Source organism: Oncorhynchus mykiss, chromosome 6 (assembly GCF_013265735.2).
Source record: "Oncorhynchus mykiss isolate Arlee chromosome 6, USDA_OmykA_1.1, whole genome shotgun sequence".
NCBI classification, from domain to species: domain Eukaryota; kingdom Metazoa; phylum Chordata; class Actinopteri; order Salmoniformes; family Salmonidae; genus Oncorhynchus; species Oncorhynchus mykiss.
The window spans coordinates 62,106,054-62,133,418 of NC_048570.1; the positions used below are offsets into that span (position 1 = coordinate 62,106,054).

At 45.5% G+C, this 27,365-nt stretch overlaps 1 protein-coding gene across 2 annotated transcripts in view; it reads right to left on the minus strand.

Moving 5' to 3' along the window:
* Positions 1-5,174: 5,174 nt before the first annotated feature.
* LOC110526287 (cadherin-16) overlaps positions 5,175-27,365 on the minus strand; it is a 38,296-nt gene continuing 16,105 nt past the window's right edge. For both annotated transcript variants that reach the window (XM_036980636.1, XM_036980638.1), the window contains 6 exons: positions 24,917-25,158; positions 24,685-24,815; positions 23,732-23,971; positions 12,480-12,596; positions 8,487-8,603; positions 5,175-8,215 (listed from right to left, as the gene is read on the minus strand). In XM_036980636.1, the coding sequence (XP_036836531.1) occupies positions 8,115-8,215; positions 8,487-8,603; positions 12,480-12,596; positions 23,732-23,971; positions 24,685-24,815; positions 24,917-25,158 (948 nt within the window). In that variant the 3' untranslated portion in view covers positions 5,175-8,114. The remainder of the gene's footprint in view (positions 8,216-8,486; positions 8,604-12,479; positions 12,597-23,731; positions 23,972-24,684; positions 24,816-24,916; positions 25,159-27,365) is intronic.

Sequence of the window (27,365 nt, forward strand, 5' to 3'; positions counted from 1 at the left end):
AGTGTCCAAACCTCTGTCTGTTACTATAGGAGCAGGGAGTAATCTAAAATGGATTCTCTGTTTTACTGGGGGATTGTCTCACTAAATTACGATTCTTTCTTGACAGACGCAACATTGAGCAGATGGCCAGACCAACGCACATGCAATACGGGTCTGGGTGCAGAGATCACTAAATTACAGACATACACATACTGCATGTTGTACTGTATGCGGTATGTGTTGGACATGCCGGCAAAAGCCAGCCATGCTGAGGTCCCTTCTCATGCTCCTGATTCTTTTCATAGCACCCATTCAGAGCATTGTTATGGCTTCCCAAAGAAAGCTGCTTAGCTCACAATGTCCCCATCCTAATGAGAGCCATGTGATTTAATGAAACCATTGTCCCTGAACAACCTTCCCTCTCTCCACAGTCCTCCACTCCTCTCCTCTTATCTCTCCACCTAGCTGTGAATCACACGGGTAGGCCTACTTTCTTCCCTCCCTGCCATGTAATCACGCCACTCTTTTGTGAAGTGAAAATGTCACAAAGGAGCGGCCTGATTTCAAAGAAAAAATATGAATGATACTCTTCATGGCATTATGTAGTAGTTGACTGAGGAGAACAAATGATTGTCATGGCATACAATGGAGGCATTATGGGATCTTCAGGAGGGTTACAATAATCAAACAACTAACCAAAACGCTCTCCATGTATTCATCCCACTTACTTCACTGAAAATAATTATAGATCACGATTGTCTGTAACCTTTTACCTATCACGACATTATATTGTATGTTGTGACATGTTGTTGTAGCCCATCACAGTGGCTTTTGCCATAATCTACTATTCGTCTGAGTACAATAAGAAGTGCTAGACCAAAAGCTAAGCTAATTGTATTAGCAAAGCAAAGCAGTAGCATTCTCACAGGGTGACCAATACTGACTGCCTTAATGCAATTACACAAAGGTCTATTCCATAGCCCACGCCTGGAACACTACTTTGATAGGGAAGATGCAGAGCCCATTATCTGCTATATGAATTTAAACGTCTGTGCCTCTCTGTGAATTATCCTGTACTACGTCACAAGTCACAAGGCTTCAAGGTCCAAATGAATCAAGAGCACCATCCACATCTCGTCCACCGCATCGCCATCCCGCAGATAGCATGAATGACGCACAGACCTGGTCCAACCTGTTGCTTACTTACAGAAACAAACCTCCAAATGGGTTATTTTTCATACAAAAAGAGTGAAAAGAAATCAGACGGACTCAGACATGAAGTTCGTACAAGCTGTTCCTAAGTGTTCTTCAGCGGTCTAACGGGCAGTAATGTACTTCACTCTTTTCAAAGGACTTCCTGCTCCTTCTCTGTTGCTTGGCAAATAATGCCTAAAGTGGGTCTGGAGACTGGAGAGTGCCTTTTCTTTAGCTGCCTACTTATACACCTCTGTGCTTTGATGAAGTGATGACCTTGCTCTGCTGTAGCACAATGCAAATGTCAGATGCAATGTTACGTGAACAGGCACCGTGGAAATGACTGTAAAATCATTCTGAAATACAAATTCATAATTTGGAGTGTACATATTCTTGTAGTATACATTCTTTTGCATGTCGTTTTCTTCAATAGTGGTGATAGCAATGGTTTTAGGCTACTGTTTGATATTGTTGTGTGAGGGCAGGACAGCGACCCGGATTCTGGAATAAACCCCTCCCGTGCCAGTGCCAGCCCCCTTAGGCAGAATCCGTTTCTGTTACTAAATTGGACCTTATTGGAGCCAAACCATGCCTTTCTGTTTCTGGGAAGGCTATGACGTCATGAGGAGCAGCTGGGGACAGCTGGATATGTTGGATATAGTTCCATGCAGCACAACAACAGTTAGGCTAACCGGAGAGCAGAGGCAGCCAGCTGGAGCATGAGGTTCACTGTCATGCAATCCAATACCTCAGTAACTTTTTCAATGTTTCCTGTCACTGAGTGTTTACAAGTTAATCTGGAAAGACCTTGAATAGTCAGGGCTTTTCATAGGTAAGACACTAATAGGCATAAGAAGAGGATAAATTATAACTAGGTGTTAATATAGTCAGCGAATCCAATCATGTTGTAATCAAAATGCTAAATTCAGACACCCTGTTTCTTGATTTCATGTTTCTTATTTTGAATTTGGTTCAAATGAGACTAATAAAACGCAGACACATTTGAAGGAGAGTAGTTATTTTCTGCAGACGTATTCTGTGTGTCGCAGAGCAGACCCTAATCACAACCCCAAAATGGTCCCTTTCCCAAACCCACGGGAGATAGAAATACTCGATATGATTAAATATCCATCAGATCAGGGAAATTACAGGTTTCCTGGTAGAGAGAGAAAGGCTTTTCACATTCTGTCTTCTAACCTTCAGTCGACTTCTGTAATCTTGCCCGTTGTAAACAGGCCGGTGCAGGGGAGGTAGGTGGAGAGGGGGCTAAGTGGCCAAAGCCCTATTAAATTAATCAAGGCAGCGGCCCTCTCTTTCTGAGAGAATAAGTGGGTTTATAAATAGGCGTTGGCGGCGGTGATGGTAAATTCCTTCCAAGTGTGTAACTTTCTATCTGCCCAGAGTTTTGTCCGAATTGGCAGTGGTGAGAGCAGCTAATTTTCACGCTGCTGCCAAGGCTGGCATGGCATCACTTTAAGGTCATTCACTTCCTGCTCTTACCAACTGAACAGGGCAACAGATAGACAGTAGAAGTGGGTCCCCCACTCACGGCAGAGGTAAAGCCAAGCAGAGGTACCCCAGGGATTCCCTAACGAAACATTCAGTATGGCAGCTTTTAAACTATCTCAGGAACACTTGTTAGGTTCTATAATGGTACTATGATGTCAAACTCTCCCAGTGCTTGACTTGGACTAAAATAGGTTCCGGGACTCATTTTGGTTTACGGTACTGTTTATATTTAGGTGCAGGAGCTCCACAATACCTTTGAGATAATATTCTATAAGAGGAACAGGAGTTCAAGCAGTAGAACATTTGAGGTGCCGGTACTCACCTCTGGTGAGCTCCTGCCCAAGTTGAGCACTGAGCTTTCCTACATGCTGCTGAAATACAAATAACCCCCTTTACAGATGCTCACATTATCATGTTTGACCAAAGTCAAATTGCTCACTGAGAGAATTCAAAATATACTTTTTAAAATGGGAGGGGGGGACATACCACAATGTTAAGTGACCCAGCAATGGAAACAGTACAGAATGCAAGCAAAGTCACAAAGCATCCATATTACCTCTCATTTTCCTTGAGCCAGTTGGCGTTGACACGTCAAAAAACGTCTCCTTCGGCCTCCTGGATGGTGCAGTGGTCTAGGGCACTGCATCGCAGTGCTAGCTGTGCCACCAGAGACTCTGGGTTCGAGCCCAGGCTCTGTCGCAGCCGGCCGCGACTGGGTGGTCCATGGGGTGACGCACAATTGGCCTAGCGTCGTCCGGGTTAGGGAGGGTTTGGCCGGTAGGGATATCCTTGTCTCATCGCGGACTAGTGACTCCTGTGGCGGGCCGGGCGCAGTGCACGCTGACCAGGTCGCTAGGGGCACGGTGTTTCCTCCGACACATTGGTGCGGCTGGCTTCCGGGTTGGATGTGTGCTGTGTTAAGAAGCAGTGCAGCTAGGTTGGGTTGTGTTTCAGAGGACGCATGACTCTCGACCTTCGTCTCTCCCGAGCCCATACGGGAGTTGTAGCGATGAGACGAGATAGTAGCTATTAAAAAAACTATATTTTTTAAACGTCTCCTTCATACATGTCCCTGTCCCATAGCCAGCTGAACCACTCTGGTCCACAGAGACGCAGAATATGGGCACAGAGAGGCTAATAATAGAGCAACAGTCCCTCACAGCCATACTAATGCTTGACCCTATGTCAAAAGCAGGCTTGCTGGGCCTCTTCTACAGGGCTTTTGCGGTTATTCTGATTCCGAAGTATGTAAGCATATGCTGTTTTTAGCTGGGTCACGTGTGTATTCGTTCCAGTGTAATTCCCTTGTGTATGATTCCATGCACATGTACTACTGTTGGCTACTATTAGAAGACAACATGGAGGAGCATCTTGCCTACCTGTTCTATATATGGTACACTGGATTGAAATGTTATTTTCAAACGTCTTAGTGCTTTCCTGTTGTTGTTGTTATTGTGTTTTTCCTAGTACAGCCTAGTACGCCTGTGGAGCATTGTGGAACACGGCTGAGCAGAGTGCCTGTGAACTCCTTTCTGCTTTGATACACCACAGCCCATTAACCCTGCTTGGGAGATTATATCGCTAACCCATCTGCTGACCTGCACACAGATGTATACATGAATAGCTATTGTCTCAGCGTCCACATAAACCAGATGCATGACAGGGAATAATGTGGCTGCTGGTCTTTGTTTTAAGGGCCGCCAACGGAGCTTGGGCCAATTGCTCCAAGGGAAAGTGCACCATTAGAAAACCATAATACATCGACTTGGCTAAACATCTTTCCTTTTTTAGTATACAATTATGTTGGTTGCCGCTGGGCGTCATTCAGTGGACCTTGAGCATTGGGCTATTTATGGCATCCCCCGGGTCTATTTATAGCCCAGCACCCTTGTCAGGTCATCAAGTTCACCTATGCTATTGTCATCATCCTGTAAATTGGAGGCACCTTGCTAAATGGGATTAAGACTGCTCTCTGGATAACCCTGGCTGTTCTTTTACATGTATAACCATTTTGAGGGGGTTATTATAGATCCACAGGGGATGGAATGATTAAAGGCCCAGTGCATTCAAAAATGTGATATCCTGTGTTTTATATACATTTCCACACTATAGGGTTGGAATAATACTGTGAAATAGTGAAAATTATGATAATGCCATTTTAGAGGTTTCTAGAGCTTAGAGGTTTAAAGACCACCTGCAATTTTAGCCTGTTTTGGTGGGTTAATTAGTTAATAGACCATTAAGAAAGAGAATTCCGAACCTCTCTGCCAATAATAAGTACTTTTCAGTTATCCCCTCCCCACTCAGACCACTCCGACAGTCCTAGCAAAAGTCTTGCTTGAGAAATTGCTCTACTAAGAAGCTATTTTTGTTATTTTATGCCATTTTATTACGTACAGGGTATTAAACCTGGGATTACTTTAACAATATATCAACCTCGATGTGGTTAAGCCTTCTAAAAAGCATTGTGAATGAACAGTAGGCTTCTCTTTTCAATAGTTTTATTACAATGTGAAATGTAATCAGTGGAATGATATGGTGCGAAGAATAGATTAAATTTGGCATCGTGCATTTTAATTACAAGGTTTAAAATCAACATTAAACAGGAAAAACCTACTGATTCTTACAAATCATTACATGTCAATATTTGAAATAGATAAAATGCTAAAATAACTAAATGTAACATCCCTATAATGCATAGCAGTATGACGCAATCTTAATTAATGATAATATTGTAATTGCGAGTATTGTGTGTGTCACAAAATATGACAGATACTATAACTGAAACGCAACAAATGTCTCATAAATGCTGTAGATGAGCAATGCCAAAAGTCTACAACTTGGGTGGTTCTTGAATTGCGGTGGCATTTAAAACCATCAAAAACACTTTCAAATGACGAATAGTTACATTTCAAACATGTTTTTGTCTATGATAAAATATAATACAAGCCATTTATACTGCCTTTATGTTTATGCATTTTTGAAAATATTTAGGGTTAGCAAATTGCCTTGTCCCAGTTGTGACCCAGTAGAGTTGTAGTCGGTGTCATATATTGAGAGTTCAGCCAGGTTTTTAGAACGGACGCCATGTTGGTTTCCAGTTTTCTTAGTCGTATGTACGGGATACGCATGTTATACATAATATACATTGTCCAACAAAATACTTGTTGGCACCTTTATTCACAATATTTTGGTGATATTTTGGTTACGAGAGCGTCTCCGACAATTCCCTATGAAATGACCCACCCCTCATGACAAAGTACTACTGAATTACTACACAGAACCTATTTGTGCAGTAGTGACTATGTAGAGTTTTGTAGGGAGTGTGTAGTGAATATGTAGATTATGCATTACTCAAGATACACAAGTAGAGTTTTGTAGTATTCAGTAGGAAAACAGTAGTGTTTCCAGTAGTAATCAGGTATACATTTTTACTACTTGATGTTGATAAATAAGTAGTCTAAACATTACAGCTTTACTACACAGGCGTGTCTATAGCAATCAAGTGGAGTTTTTAGCCATTTATATTGTTGTTTAGCCATTTATATTGCTTTTTACTACATCAACAAGATTGCTAGCCAAAACGGTATTAGCCGTTAGCCATTGTCATAGAGATGTATTGAGTTTAGCCTAGTTGTTTGCTAGCCACATTGAAATGTAGATATGTAGCCTCTGTTTTTGTCATGCTAGTTAATTAGTATGTGTGTTTGTATGCAAATGTTGGGTATGTTCATATTGGTATACTTAGCCATTCTACTTACCTCTTTTGACATAAGAAGACTAGAGACCACCAAATGTTTTTCTGTGTTGTTTTATGTGACCTCTGTTAGCTGATGATTGGTAATGGCTTATAATTGGTTGTCTCTTCTGCTTGTCTGTATTTTCTAAAAGGTTACGTGGTGGAGAAATGTTGCTGCAACAGAAAACAGGATCTAAAGATAGTTAAGTCAAAGCTGAATGAAGACAAGGCCTGAAATGGATTAACATAAAAGTGGAAATGTGTCATTTAATATGTCATTAATTTAATACAAATACAAAATGTATATATAATTGTTTGATGATATAACTACATTTAGAAACTGCTATGTAGTTACACAGTAGTCATTAAGGGAGAATTATGTAGTGATTTGAGTAGGAAATATGTTGTGTTCACCAGTCATAAAATGTCCCAATTTATCACTCATTACTACTTAAATTATTACATAAATCACTACTGGTTTACTACATATCTCAATAGCAATCAAGTAGTAAAATCAGTAGGTTTTGTGTAGTAATTCAGTAGTACTTTTTCATGAGGGGTCTGTAAACAAGCAAAACAGAGCAGCAAAGTTTTTTTAATTATCAGCATTCTGAATAATGTGTATCCAAGTCTCTACTGTGTTGTGGTGTCAACAAATGGCATTTTTCCACTTTCGCGGGACATCTTCATAGGTTTTTAAAAACGACCAGAAATAAACATTACAGCGTGGAAGCGTTGATTATCACTTGGCAATGGCTATGGAGCAAAAAGTGTCTCTTTCAGCGCGTTCAGACAGAAATTACATTGGCCAAACTCTCGCTATATACAGTATACTCTATGGCTCTGGTTGTTGTGACATGTTTTGGGGGATTTAGAGATATCTATCTATTATTTTGAATGCTAGAAAGTAAACAAAAGTATTAAACAGATTGTAAAGATCTATAAAAACAGTAGACTATTAAAAAAAAGTATGTTTTACTAATATAACGTTTCCCTCAGTTTTATATCATTGGTGTTACCGCCTCGAAAATCATTCATTACGTAAGGGATAATCAACGAGAGGCATGCGTTCTATGCAAAATAATGAGCAACTTGGAAGGTGTGTTCCACAACACGCAAGTGTGTTTCCCACTAGTGAGCATTCCCTCCAGTGGCAAACTGTTAATGGGGGAATGGTCTATTAAATACAATTACAAGCTAATCATACCCTTTTAGTATATCATACATTTAAGGATTCCATTGATCATTTGATGTGTCTAAATCCAAAGTCTTGCATGGTGTTGCTCTATTTAAATGAAGGAAAATTACATTGTGAGCAGAATTATTACTCATATCACTTTAGTAAGTGATCTTTAAAGGGTTAATGACCTTAGATTTTAGTATACTTGGCCTCCATTTCAGAAAATCCTAATTTACCTAAAATGTACTCCTACTGGTGGTACAATGTTATCATAATGGTAAAAATGATTTAAAGTCATTAAGCTGCCATTAGTTGATTTATACTGGGAAGATGTACCCAAATACATTTACTATAAATAAAAAAATGCACTGCCCAAATACCACCGCAATATAAGAACTACCCACTAGGTAAATACTATGCACAGTACTGAATAAACATTCTCACTATGTCATTGCTCTACTATCATGGCCCTGTCCATATGGGCAAAGTCGGAGACATATGCAGGCAGTACCCTCACAGTGAGATCCTCAGGGGTTCTCTCTCCTGGTTGGTTTTGCTCGGAGGTTTGGGGTTCTGGTAGGACAGCCTCACAAACACAACGATTAGAATGATTCCTGGGATAAATAAGAAAGATAAAATTAGGCCCAACATACTAAAATATCCCATGACTAACTCAAATGTAAGATCCTGAAAAAGATCCTAAGTGAACTCAGATCATCATGACACAAAATTACACAAAGGTCCATTTTGCTTATACTTCAGGCTCGGTTTCTGAAGTAAAACACGCTTTAGAAATACATTTGATTGATTGATTGACGTGGCTATTTTAACTTGGTAGCTTAATTAAAGGTGTTCAGTCTACAGTCAAACAGCAGCTACCCTTACCTATGACCCCCAAGGTTCCCAGTAGGATGCCGACGGTGGACTGGACGGTTGGCATGCCTTGCAGCTGCTTAGCGGCGGTCCTGCAGTTTCCTCTCACATTGCATGGGCACACCGTCACTGTGATTTAAGACACAGTCAACGCAACTCACAAAGGGGACATATTCAGCACTCGTAAACACATTACAGATACCCCGAGCAGACCACGATGACAGGGAGAGAACATCTCCATGCCCCTGAGGCCTCAGGGTTTTACTAAATCAGTTCGGTGTGCTGTAGAGGGGGATCACTAGGCAGAGACCAGGCTGCGACAGGGGGAGAAGATGCACCTGCGGTACATCCTGTCATGAGACCGCGTCAGTCTGAACACAATGTCTCAGGATGACCAGTACTCTATTCCAACATGCTGCCATTCATCAGGGAAACAAATCTACAGGGATTATTTTATTTAACTAGGCAAGTCAGTTAAGAACAAATTCTTATTTTCAATGATGGCCTAGGAACAGTGGGTTAACACGGCACTTGTGAAGGTGGTAAATGACATTTTAATGGCATCGGACCGAGGCTCTGCATCTGTCCTCGTGCTCCTAGACCTTAGTGCTGCTTTTGATACCATCGATCACCACATTCTTTTGGAGAGATTGGAAACCCAAATTGGTCTACACGGACAAGTTCTGGCCTGGTTTAGATCTTATCTGTCGGAAAGATATCAGTTTGTCTCTGTGAATGGTCTGTCCTCTGACAAATCAACTGTACATTTCGGTGTTCCTCAAGGTTCCGTTTTAGGACCACTATTGTTTTCACTATATATTTTACCTCTTGGGGATGTTATTCGAAAACATAATGTTAACTTTCACTGCTATGCGGATGACACACAGCTGTACATTTCAATTAAACATGGTGAAGCCCCAAAATTGCCCTTGCTAGAAGAATGTGTTTCAGACATAAGGAAGTGGATGGCTGCAAACTTTCTACTTTTAAACTCGGACAAAACAGAGATGCTTGTTCTAGGTCCCAAGAAACAAAGAGATCTTCTGTTGAATCTGACAATTAATCTTAATGGTTGTACAGTCGTCTCAAATAAAACTGTGAAGGACCTCGGCGTTACTCTGGACCCTGATCTCTCTTTTGAAGAACATATCAAGACCATTTCAAGGACAGCTTTTTTCCATCTACGTAACATTGCAAAAATCAGGAACTTTCTGTCCAAAAATGATGCAGAAAAATTAATCCATGCTTTTGTCACTTCCAGGTTAGACTACTGCAATGCTCTACTTTCCGGCTACCCGGATAAAGCACTAAATAAACTTCAGTTAGTGCTAAATACGGCTGCTAGAATCCTGACTAGAACCAAAAAATTTGATCATATTACTCCAGTGCTAGCCTCTCTACACTGGCTTCCTGTCAAAGCAAGGGCTGATTTCAAGGTTTTACTGCTAACCTACAAAGCATTACATGGGCTTGCTCCTATCTATCTCTCTGATTTGGTCCTGCCGTACATACCTACACGTACGCTACGGTCACAAGACGCAGGCCTCCTAATTGTCCCTAGAATTTTTAAGCAAACAGCTGGAGGCAGGGCTTTCTCCTATAGAGCTCCATTTTTATGGAACGGTCTGCCTACCCATGTCAGAGACGCAAACTCGGTCTCAACCTTTAAGTCTCTACTGAAGACTCATCTCTTCAGTGGGTCATATGATTGAGTGTAGTCTGGCCCAGGAGTGGGAGGGTGAACGGAAAGGCTCTGGAGCAACGAACCACCCTTGCTGTCTCTGCCTGGCCGGTTCCCCTCTTTCCACTGGGATTCTCTGCCTCTAACCCTATTACAGGGGCTGAGTCACTGGCTTTACTGGGGCTCTCTCATGCCGTCCCTGGAGGAGGTGCGTCACCTGAGTGGGTTGAGTCACTGATGTGGTCATCCTGTCTGGGTTGGCGCCCCCCCCCCCCCCCCCCCCCCCCCCCTTAAGTTGTGCCGTGGCGGAGGTCTTGTGGGCTATACTCAGCCTTGTCTCAGGATGGTAAGTTGGTGGTTGAAGATATCCCTCTAGTGGTGTGGGGGCTGTGCTTTGGCAAAGTGGGTGGGGTTATATCCTTCCTGTTTGGCCCTGTCCGGGGGTGTCCTCGGAGTGGGCCACAGTGTCTCCTGACCCCTCCTGTCTCAGCCTCCAGTATTTATGCTGCAGTAGTTTATGTGTCGGGGGGCTAGGGTCAGTTTGTTATATCTGGAGTACTTCTCCTGTCCTATTCGGTGTCCTGTGTGAATCTAAGTGTGCGTTCTCTAATTCTCTCCTTCTCTCTTTCTCTCTCTCGGAGGACCTGAGCCCTAGGACCATGCCCCAGGACTACCTGACATGATGACTCCTTGCTGTCCCCAGTCCACCTGGCTGTGCTGCTGCTCCAGTTTCAACTGTTCTGCCTTATTATTATTCGACCATGCTGATCATTTATGAACATTTGAACATCTTGGCCATGTTCTGTTATAATCTCCACCCGGCACAGCCAGAAGAGGACTGGCCATCCCACATATGCTCTCTCTAATTCTCTCTTTCTTTCTCTCTCTCGGAGGACCTGAGCCCTAGGACCATGCCCCAGGAATACCTGACATGATGACTCCTTGCTGTCCCCAGTCCACCTGACTGTGCTGCTGCTCCAGTTTCAACTATTCTGCCTTATTATTATTCGACCATGCTGGTCATTTATGAACATTTGAACATCTTGACCATGTTTTGTTATAATCTCCACCCGGCACAGCCAGAAGAGGACTGGCCACCCCACATAGCCTGGTTCCTCTCTAGGTTTCTTCCTAGGTTTTGGCCTTTCTAGGGAGTTTTTCCTAGCCACCGTGCTTCTTCACCTGCATTGCTTGCTGTTTGGGGTTTTAGGCTGGGTTTCTGTACAGCACTTTGAGATATCAGCTGATGTACGAAGGGCTATATAAAATAAATTTGATTGATTGATTGATTGAACTGCCTTGTTCAGGGGCAGAACAACAGATTTTTACCTTGTCAGCTCGGGATTCGATCTTGCAAACTTTCAGTTACTAGTCCAACGCTCTAACCACTAGTCTACCCTGCCACCCCAGAGCAGATGCTGTCAACCAGATTGAGTTGTGGAGATATTCTGAGGGGTGGGAGGGCCAGGAGAAAACACATGAACACAGACCCAGCATACTGTATGCCCAACCCACTCCTATTTGTTTTCAGAGAAAGGACAGACATTAATTACAGAGTAATTACAGCTGCAACATCCCAGTGTGAAAGGAATGCCCAGAAGTGACATTGATTGTAAACACTGCATGTTTCTTTTGATAGTTCAATTGTCCATCGACATGACTGTAATAACAGCACAGCTACCAGAGAGAACAATGGTGGTGCTGACAGAAATGTATATTCTACTGAAAGGAATGGATGACAAATAATGGCCATCTATGATTGTGACAAAATCAAAGTTACAGTTGTAATACATGAGAAATTATACGTGTCACATTTTGTAAACATGTCCTCGTAGAGCAATATATTCTGCTTCAACACATACTGTTGAAGTCAGAAGTTTACATACACTTAGGTCGAAAATCATGAAAACTTATTTTTCAACCAATCCTATAGAACATTTGTGGGCAGAACTGAAAAAGCGTGTGCGAGCAAGGAGGCCTACAAACCTGACTCAGTTACACCAGCTCTGTCAGGAGGAATGGGCCAAGGAAGCTTGTGGAAGGCTACCCGAAATGTTTGACCCAAGTTTAACAACTTAAAGGCAATGCTACCAAATACTAATTGAGTGTATGTAAACTTCTGACTCACTGGGAATGTGATGAAAGAAATAAAAGCTGAAAGAAATAATTCTCTACTATTATTCTGACATTTCACATTCTTAACTGACCTAAAACAGGGAATTTTTACTAGGATTAAATGTCAGGAATTGTGAAAAACTGAGTTTAAATATATTTGGCTAAGGTGTATGTAAACTTCCGACTTCAACTGTATCAATATGTGTCACCTGGCAGGTTGATGAAGGTGCTCCTGGGAGGAGAGCTGCTGTCAGAGATGGTGAAGGGGACCGTGTAGACCTCAGGAGACAGGTATGGGATGTTCAGGGACAGGTTGGTATGGGTGTCTGAGGAAAGACAGATATTACATTGGTAGCCTATGGTAAACCTTTATGACAAAGGTTTATTGGGCTCCATAACTTTGACATTTTCTGTACGTATTCTTGGTCAAATTAAACAATTGTTCACATAACTTTTCCAAGAATCATACACTATATTACCAAAAGTATGTGGACACCCCTTCAAATTAGTGGATTCTGCAATTTCAGCCACACCTGTTGCTGACTGGTGTAAAGCATTGAGCACACAGCCATGCAATCTCCATACACAAACGTTAGCAGTAGAATGGCCTTCCTGAAGAGCTCAGTGACTTTCAATGTGGCACTGTCATAGGATGCAACCTTTCCAACAAGACAGTTCATCAAATTTCTTCCCTGCTAGATCTCCCCAGGTCAAATGTAAGTGCTGTTATTGTGAAGTGGAAACGTCTAGGAGCAACAACAGCTCAGCCACGATGTGGTAGGCCACACAAGCTCACAGAATGGGACCGCCGAGTACTGTAGCGCATAACGCGTACAAATTGTCTGTCCTCTGTAGAGGGGGTATCAGCAGGCAGACTGGGCTGAGACCAGGCTGCGACAGGGGGAAAGGGTGCACCTGCGGCCCATCCTAGCCTGAGACTGAGTCAGTCTGAACACAATGTCTCAGGATGACCAGTACTCTATTCCAACATGCTGCCAAACATCAAGGAAACAAATCTACAGGGATCTATGAGATGTCCTTTTCTATTTACAGAGCAGATGCTGTCAACCAGATTGAGTTGTGGGGATATTCTGAGGGGTGGGAGGGCAAGGAGAAAACACATGAACACAGACTCAGCATATGCCCAATCCACTCCTATTTGTTTTCAGAGAAAGGACATTAATTACAGAGTAATAACAGCTGCAACATCCCAGCGTGAAAGGAAAGGACAGAAGTGACATTGATTGTAAACACTGCATGTTTCTTTTGATAGTTCAATTGTTCATCGACATGACTGTAATAACAGCACAGCTACCAGAGCGAACAATGGTGGTGCTGACAGAAATGTATATTCTACTGAAATGAATGGATGACAAATAATGGACATCTATTATTGTGTCCTCGGTTGCAATACTCACTCCCGTGTTCCAAATTGCCTCTGGAAGCAACGTCAGCACAAGAACTGTTCGTCTGGAGCTTCATGAAATGGCTTTCCATCGTTCTCTGGAGTGATGAATCACGCTTCACCATCTGGCAGTACGACGGAAGAATCTGGGTTTGGCGGATGCCAGGAAAACGCTACCTGCCCCAATACATAGTGCCAACTGTACAGTTTGGTGGAGGAGGAATAATGGTCTGGTGCTGTTTTTCATGGTTCGGGCTAGGCCCCTTAGTACCAGTGAAGGGAAATCTTAATGCTACAGCATACAATGACAATCTAGACAATTCTGTGCTTCCAACTTTGTGGCAACAGTTTGGGGAAGGCCCTTTCCTGTTTCAACATGACAATGCACAAAGCGAGGTCCATACAGAAATGGTTTGTCGAGATTGGTGTGGAAGAGCTTGACTGGCCTGCACAGAGCCCTGATCTCAACCCCATCAAACACCTTTGGGATGAATTGGAACACCGACTGCGAGCCAGGCCTAATCGCCCAACATCAGTGCTCACTAATGCTCACTAATGCTCTTGTGGCAGAATGGAAGCTAGTCCTCGCAGAAATGTTCCAACATCTATTGGAAAGCCTCCCAATAAAACTGGAGGCTGTTATAGCAGCAAAGGGGGGACCAACTCCATATTAATGCCCATGATTTTGGAATGAGATGTTTGATGAGCAGGTGTCCACATACTTTTGGTCATGCAGTGTACTTTTAAGACCAATTTAACTGACGGTACACAGAAACTTTTGTCCATTTTGGCTAGCGTCTAAAAGCAAAGTAAACATCAGAGGGAAATTCCAAAATCCCCAAAGCCTGTGCAAGAATGAAAAACATTACCTCTAATATATTTTTAAACATCTGCTTGTTCTCAGTAAAGAGTCTGCGATACAGGCCAATTCATTGGTAATGCCATTCACAGCTAAATATACAGTAAATACCCATGGCTGAATGATTAACTAGGTTTTGGTGAACATGTGTAAAATACTGGCATGATCAACAGCCCACATCAACATTATTCGGATAGAGGAAAGACCTAGGTCGGTTTATTATACACATCCTGTATGTGTGAGGGACCCTGTCACTTGTGTCCGGTAGACCCTCTGTGACGCAAAACAAACACAGTGGCCAAGGGGTGACGAAGGTTGGTTCTAGTGCAAATGCACTGATACTTTATCTAATCTATGAATGAATCCAAAATACAGCGATGTTTAACAGAGGGTCTACTATCAGACTGTTAGCTGTTATCTGGGGGTCCAAAAGCCCCTGGCTGGCCTCTGACACTGCTCCCCTTCATGTGCCTCCGTTCTGAAAGAGATGGAGAGACACAAAGGACATTCTAATCTTCTTCTATCTTCTACTATTATCACTACAGTTGCTGTACCAGGCGGTGATACAGCCTGACAGGATGCTCTCGATTGTGCATCTGTAAAAGTTTGTGAGTGTTTTTGTGACAAGTCAAATTTCTTCAGCCTCCTGAGGTTGAAGAGGCGCCTTCTTCACCACGCTGTCTGTGTGGGTGGACCACTTCAGTTTGTCAGTGATGTGTACGCCGAGGAACTTAAAACTTTCCACCTTCTCCACTACTGTCCCACAGATGTGGATAGGGGGGTGCTCCCTCTGCTGTTTCCTGAAGTCCCCAATCATCTCCTTTGTTTTGTTGATGTTGAGTGTGAGGTTGTTTTCCTGACACCACACTCCAAGGGCCCTCACCTCCTCCGTGTAGGCCATCTCGTCATTGTTGGTAATCAAGCCTACCACTGTAGTGTCATCTGCAAACTTGATCAATTGAGTTGGAGGCGTGCATGGCCACACAGTCATGGGTGAACAGGGAGTACAGGAGAGGGCTGAGAATGCACCCTTGTGGGGCCCCGGTGTTGAGGATCAGCGGGGTGGAGATGTTGTTTCCTACCCTCACCACCTGGGGGCGGCCCGTCAGAAAGTCCAGGACCCAGTTGTACAGGGCAGGGTCGAGTCCCAGGGTCTCGGGCTTAATGACGAGTTTGGAGGGTACTATGGTGTTAAATGCTGAGCTGTAGTCGATGAACTCAGAATTCTTACATAGGTATTCCTCTTGTCCAGATGGGTTAGGGCAGTGTGATTGTGATTGTGTCGTCTGTGGACCCATTGAGGTGGTAAGCAAATTGGAGTGGGTCTAGGGTGCCAGGTAGGGTGGAGGTGATATGATCCTTGATTAGTCTCTCAAAGCACTTCATGATGACGGAAGTGAGTGCTATGGGGATAGTCATTTAGCTCAGTTACCTTAGCTTTCTTGGGAACAGGAACAATGGTGGCCCTCTTGAAGCATGTGGAAACAGCCGACTGGGATAGGGATTGATTGAATATGTTCGTAAACACACCAGCCAACTGGTCTGCACATGCTCTGAAGACGCAGTTAGGGATGCCGTCTGGGACAGCAGCCTTGCGAGGGTTAACACGTTTAAATGTTTTACTCACGTTGGCTGCGGTGAAGGAGAGTCCACAGGTTTTGGTAGCGGGTCGTGTCGGTAGCACTGTATTGTCCTCAAAGCAAGCGAAGAAGTTGTTTAGTTTGTCTGGGAGCAACGGGGCTGGTTTTCTTTTTGTAGTCTGTGATTGACTGTAGACCCTGCCATGTTCCTCTCGTGTCTGAGCCGTTGAATTGCGACTACTTTGTCTCTATACTGACGCTTAGCTTGTTTGATTGCCTTGGGGAGGGAATTGCTACAAATGTTGTATTCTGTCATGTTTACGGTCTCCTTGCTCTGATTAAAAGCAATGGTTCGCGCTTTCAGTTTTGCACGAATGCTGCCATCAATCCACAGTTTCTGGTTGGGGAAGGTTTTAATAGTCGCGGTTGGTACAACATCACTGATGCACTTGCTAATAAACTCGCTCACCGAATCAGCGTATACATCAATGTTGTTGTTCGATGTCGTCCGGGAATATATCCCAGTCCACGTGATCGAAGCAATCTTGAAGCGTGGAATCAGATTGGTCGGACCAGCGTTGAACAGACCTGAGCACGGGCGTTTCCTGTTTTAGTTCCTGTCTATAGGCTGGGAGCAACAAAATGGAGTCGTAGTCAGATTTGCAGAAAGGAGAGCGAGGAACCTTGAGAGAATGCCAAAAGTGTGCAAAGCTGTTGTCAAGGCAAAGGGTGGCTACTTTGAAGAATCTCAAATATAAAATATATTTTGATTTGTTTGATTTGTTTGGTTGCTACATGATTCCATATGTGTTATTTCAAAGTGTTTGATATTGTTACGGTGAGTGAATGAGGACCCAAAAGCGAACTAACTTAAACAGAGCTTCTTTAATAACCAAACGTAGGTAGGCTCAGATAGACCGGCAGATTCCGACAGGACAGGACAAGGTTACAGCAAACAGGACGATAGTCTGGTTCAGGCATGAAACACAACAAACAAGAATCCGACAAGGACAGGAACAAAAACAGAGAGAGATATAGGGGACTAATCAGAGGGAAAAGGGGAACAGGTGGGAGAAGGGGTGACTGGGTAGTTAGGAGGAGACAAGGCACAGCTGGGGGAAAGAGGGGGAGAAAAGGTAACCTAACAACGACCAGCAGAGGGAGACAGGGTGAAGGGAAAGGACAGAAACACACAACATGACAATACATGACAGTACCCCCCCACTCACCGAGCGCCTCCTGGCGCACTCGAGGAGGAAACCTGGCGGCAACGGAGGAAATCCTCGATCAGCGCACGGTCCAGCACGTCCCGAGAGGGAACCCAACTCCTCTCCTCAGGACCGTACCCCTCCCAATCAACGAGGTACTGGTGACCACGGCCCCGAGGACGCATGTCCAAAATCCTGCGGACCCTGTAGATGGGTGCGCCCTCGACAAGGATGGGGGGGGGGGGGGGAGACGAGCGGGGGCGCGAAGAACGGGCTTAATACAGGAGACATGGAAGACCGGGTGGACGCGACAAAGGTATCGCGGAAGAAGAAGTCGAACTGCGACAGGATTAATGACCCGAGAAATACGGAACGGACCAATGAACCGCGGGGTCAACTTGCGAGAAGCCGTCTTAAGGGGAAGGTTCTGAGTGGAGAGCCAAACTCTCTGACCGCGACAATATCTAGGACTCTTAGTTCTACGCTTATTAGCAGCCCTCACAGTCTGCGTCCTATAACGGCAAAGTGCAGACCTGACCCTCTTCCAGGTGCGCTCGCAACGTTGGACAAAAGCCTGAGCGGAGGGGACGCTGGACTCGGCGAACTGAGATGAGAACAGCGGAGGCTGGTACCCGAGGCTACTCTGAAAAGGAGATAGCCCGGTCGCAGACGAAGGAAGCGAGTTGTGGGCGTATTCTGCCCAGGGGAGCTGTTCTGACCAAGACGCAGGGTTGCGAAAAGAAAGACTGCGTAAGATGCGACCAATAGTCTGATTGGCCCGTTCTGCTTGACCGTTAGACTGGGGGTGAAAGCCGGAAGAGAGACTGACGGAAGCCCCAATCAAACGGCAAAACTCCCTCCAAAATTGAGACGTGAATTGCGGACCTCTGTCCGAAACGACGTCTGACGGAAGGCCATGAATTCTGAAAACATTCTCGATGATGATTTGTGCCGTCTCTTTAGCAGAAGGAAGCTTAGCAAGGGGAATGAAATGAGCCGCCTTAGAGAACCTATCGACAACCGTAAGAATAACAGTCTTCCCCGCTGACGAAGGCAGTCCGGTGACAAAATCTAAGGCGATGTGAGACCACGGTCGAGAGGGAATGGGAAGCGGCCTGAGACGGCCGGCAGGAGGGGAGTTACCGGACTTAGTCTGCGCGCAGACCGAACAAGCAGCCACGAAACGACGCGTGTCATGCTCCCGGGTGGGCCACCAAAAACGCTGGCGAATGGAAGCAAGCGTACCCCGAACGCCAGGGTGGCCGGCTAACTTGGCAGAGTGAGTCCACTGAAGAACGGCCAGACGAGTAGGAACGGGAACGAAAAGAAGGTTCCTAGGACAAGCGCGCGGCGACGGAGTGTGAGTGAGCGCTTGCTTTACCTGCCTCTCAATTCCCCAGACAGTCAACCCGACAACACGCCCCTCAGGGAGAATCCCCTCGGGGTCAGTGGAAGCTATTGAAGAACTGAAGAGACGAGATAAAGCATCAGGCTTGGTGTTCTTAGAGCCCGGACGATAAGAAATCACGAACTCGAAACGAGCGAAAAACAACGCCCAACGCGCCTGACGCGCATTAAGTCGTTTGGCAGAACGGATGTACTCAAGGTTCCTATGGTCAGTCCAAACGACAAAAGGAACAGTCGCCCCCTCCAACCACTGTCGCCATTCGCCTAGGGCTAACCGGATGGCGAGCAGTTCGCGGTTTCCCACATCATAGTTACGTTCCGACGGCGACAGGCGATGAGAAAAATACGCGCATGGGTGGACCTTGTCGTCAGAGAGGGAGCGCTGAGAAAGAATGGCTCCCACGCCCACCTCTGACGCGTCAACCTCGACAACGAACTGTCTAGAGACGTCAGGTGTAACAAGGATAGGAGCGGATGTAAAACGATTCTTGAGGAGATCAAAAGCTCCCTGGGCGGAAACGGACCACTTAAAGCACGTCTTGACAGAAGTAAGGGCTGTGAGAGGAGCTGCCACCTGACCGAAATTACGGATGAAACGACGATAGAAGTTCGCGAAGCCGAGAAAGCGCTGCAGCTCGACGCGTGACTTAGGGGCGGGCCAATCAATGACAGCTTGGACCTTAGCGGGATCCATCTTAATGCCTTCAGCGGAAATAACAGAACCGAGAAATGTGACGGAGGAGGCATGAAAAGTGCACTTCTCAGCCTTCACAAAAAGACAATTCTCTAAAAGGCGCTGGAGGACACGTCGAACGTGCTGAAGATGAATCTGGAGTGACGGTGAAAAAATCAGGATATCGTCAAGGTAAACGAAAACAAAGATGTTCAGCATGTCTCTCAGGACATCATTGACTAATGCCTGAAAGACAGCTGGAGCGTTAGCGAGGCCGAAAGGAAGAACCCGGTATTCAAAGTGCCCTAACGGAGTGTTAAACGCCGTCTTCCACTCGTCCCCCTCCCTGATGCGCACGAGATGGTAAGCGTTACGAAGGTCCAACTTAGTGAAAAACCTGGCTCCCTGCAGGATCTCGAAGGCTGAAGACATAAGAGGAAGCGGATAACGATTCTTAACTGTTATGTCATTCAGCCCTCGATAATCTATGCAGGGGCGCAGAGACCCGTCCTTCTTCTTGACAAAAAAAACCCCCGCTCCGGCGGGAGAGGAGGAGGGGACTATGGTACCGGCGTCAAGAGCTACAGACAAATAATCCTCGAGAGCCTTACGTTCGGGAGCCGACAGAGAGTATAGTCTACCCCGGGGGGGAGTGGTTCCCGGAAGGAGATCAATACTACAATCATACGACCGGTGTGGAGGAAGAGAGGTGGCCCTGGACCGACTGAACACCGTGCGCAGATCGTGATATTCCTCCGGCACCCCTGTCAAATCACCAGGCTCCTCCTGTGAAGAAGAGACAGAGGAAACAGGAGGGATAGCAGACATTAAACATTTCACATGACAAGAGACGTTCCAGGAGAGGATAGAATTACTAGACCAATTAATGGAAGGATTATGACAAACTAGCCAGGGATGGCCCAAAACAACAGGTGTAAAAGGTGAACGAAAAATCAAAAAAGAAATGGTTTCGCTATGATTACCAGAAACAGTGAGGGTTAAAGGTAGCGTCTCACGCTGAATCCTGGGGAGAGGACTACCATCCAGGGCGAACAAGGCCGTGGACTCCCTTAACTGTCTGAGAGGAATGTCATGTTCCCGAGCCCAAGTCTCGTCCATAAAACAGCCCTCCGCCCCAGAGTCTATTAAGGCACTGCAGGAAGCTGACGAACCGGTCCAGCGTAGATGGACCGACAAGGTAGTGCAGGATCTTGAAGGAGAGACAGGAGTAGTAGCGCTCACCAGTAGCCCTCCGCTTACTGATGAGCTCTGGCTTTTACTGGACATGAAGTGACAAAATGACCAGCAGAACCGCAATAGAGACAGAGGCGGTTGGTGATTCTCCGTTCCCTCTCCTTAGTCGAGATGCGGATACCTCCCAGCTGCATAGGCTCAGCTCCCGAGCCGGCAGAGGAAGATGGTAGTGATGCGGAGAGGGGGGCAACGGAGAGCGCGAGCTCCTTTCCACGAGCTCGGTGACGAAGATCAACCCGTCGCTCAATGCGAATAGCGAGTTCAATCAAGGAATCCACGCTGGAAGGAACCTCCCGGGAGAGAATCTCATCCTTTACCTCTGCGCGGAGACCCTCCAGAAGACGAGCGAGCAAGGCCGGCTCGTTCCAGCCACTGGAGGCAGCAAGAGTGCGAAACTCAATAGAGTAGTCTGTTATGGATCGATTGCCTTGACATAGGGAAGACAGGGCCCTGGAAGCCTCCTCCCCAAAAACAGATCGATCAAAAACCCGTATCATCTCCTCCTTAAAGTCCTGATACTGGTTAGTACACTCAGCCCTTGCCTCCCAGATTGCCGTGCCCCACTCACGAGCCCGTCCAGTAAGGAGAGATATGACGTAGGCGACACGAGCAGTGCTCCTGGCGTAAGTGTTGGGCTGGAGAGAAAACACAATATCACACTGGGTGAGGAACGAGCGGCATTCAGTGGGCTCCCCAGAGTAACACGGCGGGTTATTGATTCTGGGCTCCGGAGATTCGAAAGCCCTGGAAGTGGCCGGTGGATCGAGGCGGAGATGGTGAACCTGTTCTGTGAGGTTGGAGACTTGGGTGGCCAGGGTCTCAACGGCATGTCGAGCAGCAGACAATTCCTGCTCGTGTCTGCCTAGCATCGCTCCCTGGATCCCGACGGCTGAGTGGAGAGGATCCGAAGTCGCTGGGTCCATTCTTGGTCGGATTCTTCTGTTACGGTGAGTGAATGAGGACCCAAAAGCGAACTAACTTAAACAGAGCTTCTTTAATAACCAAACGTAGGTAGGCTCAGATAGACCGGCAGATTCCGACAGGACAGGACAAGGTTACAGCAAACAGGACGATAGTCTGGTTCAGGCATGAAACACAACAAACAAGAATCCGACAAGGACAGGAACAAAAACAGAGAGAGATATAGGGGACTAATCAGAGGGAAAAGGGGAACAGGTGGGAGAAGGGGTGACTGGGTAGTTAGGAGGAGACAAGGCACAGCTGGGGGAAAGAGGGGGAGAAAAGGTAACCTAACAACGACCAGCAGAGGGAGACAGGGTGAAGGGAAAGGACAGAAACACACAACATGACAATACATGACAGATATCTTCACTATTATTCTTCCATGTAGAAAATAGTAAAAATAAAGAAAAACCCTTGAATGAGTAGGTGTGTCCAAACTTTTGACTGGTACTGTATGTAAATGTGATATAAACTTCTTTTTTATATATACATTTGCAAATATTTCTAAAAACCTGTTTTTGCTTTGTCATTATGGGGTATTTTGTGTATATTGATGAGGGGGAGAAAACGATTTAATAAATTTTAGAATAAGGCTGTAACATAACGTGGAAAAAGTCAAGGGGTCTGAATACTTTCCGAATGCACTGTATATCATCTTGTTAGGTAAGGCTGCAACCGACCGGCGTCAGTGACATAAACAGTAGAGGAGCCCTTGGTCTGCCGCATCCTCAATGGTTCTTATTTCTTTGATGCCATTGACAGGAATAGTGTATGTGAGAGTTTAAAAAAAATATAGACCTGCTTTTATCACAGCCCAGGAATAATGGAAAATATAGAGGTAAATCATTGCTGTGTCTATTTATGACTAATTAGAATTGACTGACTTTCTGTTCTGTGGTGGACAGGAACAGTGGAATCTACTGGTACCCTCTCAGGACAAGCACAGCACAGCCGACTATGTGAGCTTCTCAAAGACAGAGGCTGCGTCACACCTCCGTCACTCTCTCCAGCCTCTCCAGTTGTCAGGGAGGAGGGCTAAGAGCCACAAAGGTGAGGTAAATAGGTGCGCCACGGCACGTCTGCAGGAGGTGTTATTAGGGACAAGTCTTGCGGCTGCTGGGTGCTGCTGGGAAAAATACACTTTTAGCCTCTTAGCCTTTCAGCCTGGCGGGCCCCAGCTGTGACATCACACAAATTAAAAGGGAAATATAATTATAGCCAGCCTTCCGCAGCTTCCAATAATAACGCGTCAGAGAGAAATGGCGAGAGAGAAAAACTAAAGAGAAAAGGTTGTCACGGTGATACAATAGAGAGACTATGACAGCACAGCCGAGTCGACACGCCTGATTAATGTATGTCAGCCTGACACATTACAGACAGGCACAGCGACAGGAAGAGGGCCATTAGGTGATTTAGAGACATTGTCTATTCAGAGCGCCTCAGAAGAAAGGATGGGGGCAATTTACTTCCACTGTCAGTCAGTGTCTCAGTGCCACTCACTCTAATCCTCTACACGTGTCTGTGGATCAACAGGTGGTCTGAATGGATCCCTGAATTACATCCTATTCACTGTTCATCACACTGTAGCAAAACACCCTGGATTGTTCTCTTTCCAATATTATTCCATGTACATGCTTTCTATTTTGAAAACCATTTTATCGTCAATGACGTTACCCTATACACGGGTAACCACAATGAGAGTGTCAGGTCTAACGTCACCGTGACGACTCAAATAGAATAAGTGGCCTAATTTGGTACTTTCATTTAGCTGTCTGGTAGTGGTTCTTACACAGACATGACTCAACCAATCCCATACCTCGATCTGGATTGATCCTGCAGAGAGGTTAATGTTTCCTGGGTCCTGCATCCTACAGCATGGTGCGAGCCTACAATGTCATAGCGTTGGGTCACCATGTCGCTACTACAGTGACCACACCTACAGTATTGTCATGGTAATATACACAACAATTTCCACTGCTGGACTGGTTACTAAAATATCTGATGGTCTAAGAGGCTGGTTTGAGCGTGTGTTGATCTTTCTGCTTGTCAAGATAAAATACAAATGTGTTAGTGAAAAAACAGAAGATAGTTTATCTGGATGATGAGGCAGACCATTGATGGGGGTGAGTTTCCAGTTGCCGCGCACAGTGGCGTCACTGCGGAGGGAGAAGTTGAGCCTGCCACCGTGCTGGGGACCATCACTGTCCCGGGATGCCAGCACCAAGGCCTGGTCCTCCCAGCGTGGGGTACATAGGTACTTCCAGGAGTAGTCTCCCACCAACACCGGACTGTTGTCATTCACATCCAGGATATGGACTGTGACCAGTGTTGAAGCTGACAGAGAAGAGTTCCCTGGGAGGCAAATAGTACAGTTTTAATAAACATTAGTACCCACTGAATCATTGGTAACAACAGTCCTCGTGTTGTACCGTATTGGGTGCTGCTGGCCTTGCTTTGACAAGCACAGAGGGACATTAAAAGCATATTTTAAAATGTTTCTGATACCTGTACACTTTGATCCAACTAACATAATACATGATCTCCTCCACCAATTAACACCACTGCCCTCTCTAACCTCTATAGGTGTGGATTCAAGATGTGAGTCAGAGCCCCCATTCTGTGGGTTATGGACCAGTCTGAATAGATTTTTCACTAGATGTGATAAGTGCATGCGAGGGATAAGGGCAGCGGGTAATTGGAGAGGTGCCGTGTGCAGCTCTCAGACCCTGCAAGTCTGTCTTCTGTTCTGAGTCGTGCTTAACTAGTGTGGGGGAGGATTGGATTGGAGTTTTCTATACGACATACACCCCCTCCTCACTTCCCACTCTACACCCACCAGTTAGCTAGCTACACACTGGCTGTCACTTCGCATGACTCACTCCCTGCTTATTACATTGACAGTGAATACTGTGTGGTCTTGAATTCTCAATGTAAGTATTGTTTTAGCCTTGCATTATTACATTTGAAACCCTCTGGGGCAAACACAAGGTCAAGGTCTAAGTTGCCCTGGACCCTCTGTCTGGAAAGATATAGAAGTAGACATTATTCTCAGAAAACCATCTTACGTCCATCTTCAGCCATGACCTCCATGGTGTAGGTGCTGTTTTCTTCTCTGTCCAAGGCCTGGACAGTCTTCAGCTCACCTGAGTACTTCCCAATGGAGAAATACCTCTTTGTGTCTCCTCTGAGCGAGTATCTGGACAAAAACAAAACGGGGTGGGATAACACAATGATCTATGCCTTTAAACTGTGAATTAATGTTTATTTTTATATTATTTCCGATGAACGATGTTTCACCTGATTGGGTGTGAGTCTGGGTCATATCCACGAATAGTGGCAATAACCCGTCCTGGCTCCTCCCCCTCTCTGACGGTGACCTCGTAGTGGCTCTGGGACAGGATGGGGCCCTCGTTGATATCATCCACATAGATGGAGACGGTTGCCGTGGACGCTGGGCCATACCTCCCTCGTACCAGGGCCACTGGGTTTTGAGCACTAAGGACCAGGATGTACTCGCTCTCCCGCTCAAAGTCCAGCACCTGCATGCATACAGGTTGCCATAGAAATGCTGCTCATATGGAAGGGCACGCACTTACATACATGTAGTGTTCGAATAGTTGTAAAACATGGGAACACAGTGTTCTACAGTGCAAGAATGAACACCAGGAAAATAATCATGGGAGGGATTTACTAACATTTCCCAGAAAATAGCAGACATAATCTAAAGAGCATCAAAGCAGTCAGTGAATGTGTTGTGAATGTGCCATTTCAGCACTCCATGAGACGCACAGGCTGCTCATTTAGACTGAGCAACATATCGAACCGCCCCCTCCAACACAGGCATGGGATTGTATTACGCTCATGGAGCAAACACAGGAGGTCAGAAAGAGCTTGTATATATCTGCTGGGAATCGACGTGTTCCACAGATTTACAGGCTGATCCTACTGGAAAGGAGAGGGTTGTGGAACACTGCACAGTGACTCTAAACAAGTCCTCTATAATACCGTCACCTGCATATTACCGTCAGACAAGCTGAATTACCGGCAGAGAGGAGTTTTATTTCCACTGTAAAACAAACTGGAATGACAGGGAGGGCCATTTGATTCACGTGTCACTTGACATGAATCCTGCCTGTGACAGAGAATCCCGTTAGTGGACAGCCGTTGCTATGCTTACTCTGTGAGTTCACAGCCCGTCATTGTATCCCCTGTGTTGTCTACGTTCGGGTGAAATTAAGTGATTGCTGTTGCTAATAACATGTCGCCTGGCCCAAATAGCTACCTCTGTTGCTAGAGAGAAAACACAGATGTTGTTCAGTGTTGGAGTGACTAATGGTGTTGACTGGAAGTGAAGTGCAGGTTTGTATCAGGCAACAACCAGAAGAATCCAACCACCCCTCAGCTGCTGTTGCTGGCCTTAAGTTGCTGTGTGGAGGGCGGCCCACTAGGTTAAATAGGGACACTTGAAGCATGAGAGTCTCCAGCTCAATGGGTTTAAAAAGAAGGAGACGATTACTTGTGATCCCCTCTTTCATAGCAAGATCATAATAAGATCAAAGCATTAGTCCAGTGTGTGGGTGTGTGTGTGCGTGTGTGTGTGTATGGTATGTGTGTGTGTGTGTTAATTTGTAATCTCTATTCTTCCCACTGAAAATGATTGAATCAGCTATGTGCACCTGCCACCCAGCTCAAGGCGACTGACCACACACTTTTTTACGCCATCCTCTCTCATTCACTATTCATGACGACAGGTACTGCATGTATGCGCGTAGGAGACATTGCAACAGAACACATGCTTGACATGGGTCTGGTAAAAGGCCTGGAGTTTTCCCTGATCCGGTCACATGGATTAGCACGATATACCCAACCTCAGACACATCCGCCTACAGCACAGCAGGAGCTGAATATTCTCCTTGCTATTATCCTCACGCTCTCACAACAACTGTTGCACAGCACCAGAGAGACAGATTAGCTAGTGTTCAGTTAGCGGTGCCTTGCCTATGTGGTTTATAGTGAGTAAACTGTAATTGCTTTCTACAGACTAATGGCACTGTGTAATTATTCCATTAGAGTTTGTGCAAGCTGCTGTTATTGAGACAACGGGACTACCCTCTGGGTTGTCTCAGTCCCGCCACAAGATCACATATTAGTGAGCATGCTCTGATGTACTAACAAGCTATTTTACCAGACGGACGGTCGTTGGCTGGCTTTAAGCCTGTAACTGCTGCACTAAGGATACACTGTATGTGGTGCTTCAAAATGAGCTATAGTAGGCCTATGTCAGAACCTTATACAGCATATCATTACTGTATGGCAGGGTTCATCAGAGACAATGCAAAGGGAATGTGCTCCAGTCCTGTATTAGTTTAGACACCTGTTTTACCTCTGCGGAATATAGGTAACATTCCTCTACTCCCACAGAGAGGTAGAAGGTAGTTGCCCCGCTTCCAGAGAATGGGGACACAAACAATGACAAACACTCCGTCTTTGTCTCCAAAGCCCTCATGTCCAGGCCAGGGGAGATAGCTGAGGCAGGGCGGTGCTGGGGCAGGGCTGGGAGGGTGGAGGGGATTACAGGAGACCAGGGACGAGCCAGAGACACCCCAGGGATGGGCTCAGATTATTTTGGGATAAACTATTGTTTTTGTCATGGCTTATTTTTGGGACACGTGTCATTGAAATACCCATGTGTGTGTGTGTGTGTATGAAGAGACATAGAAAGTGATATGCAAAGCAAGATTCAATA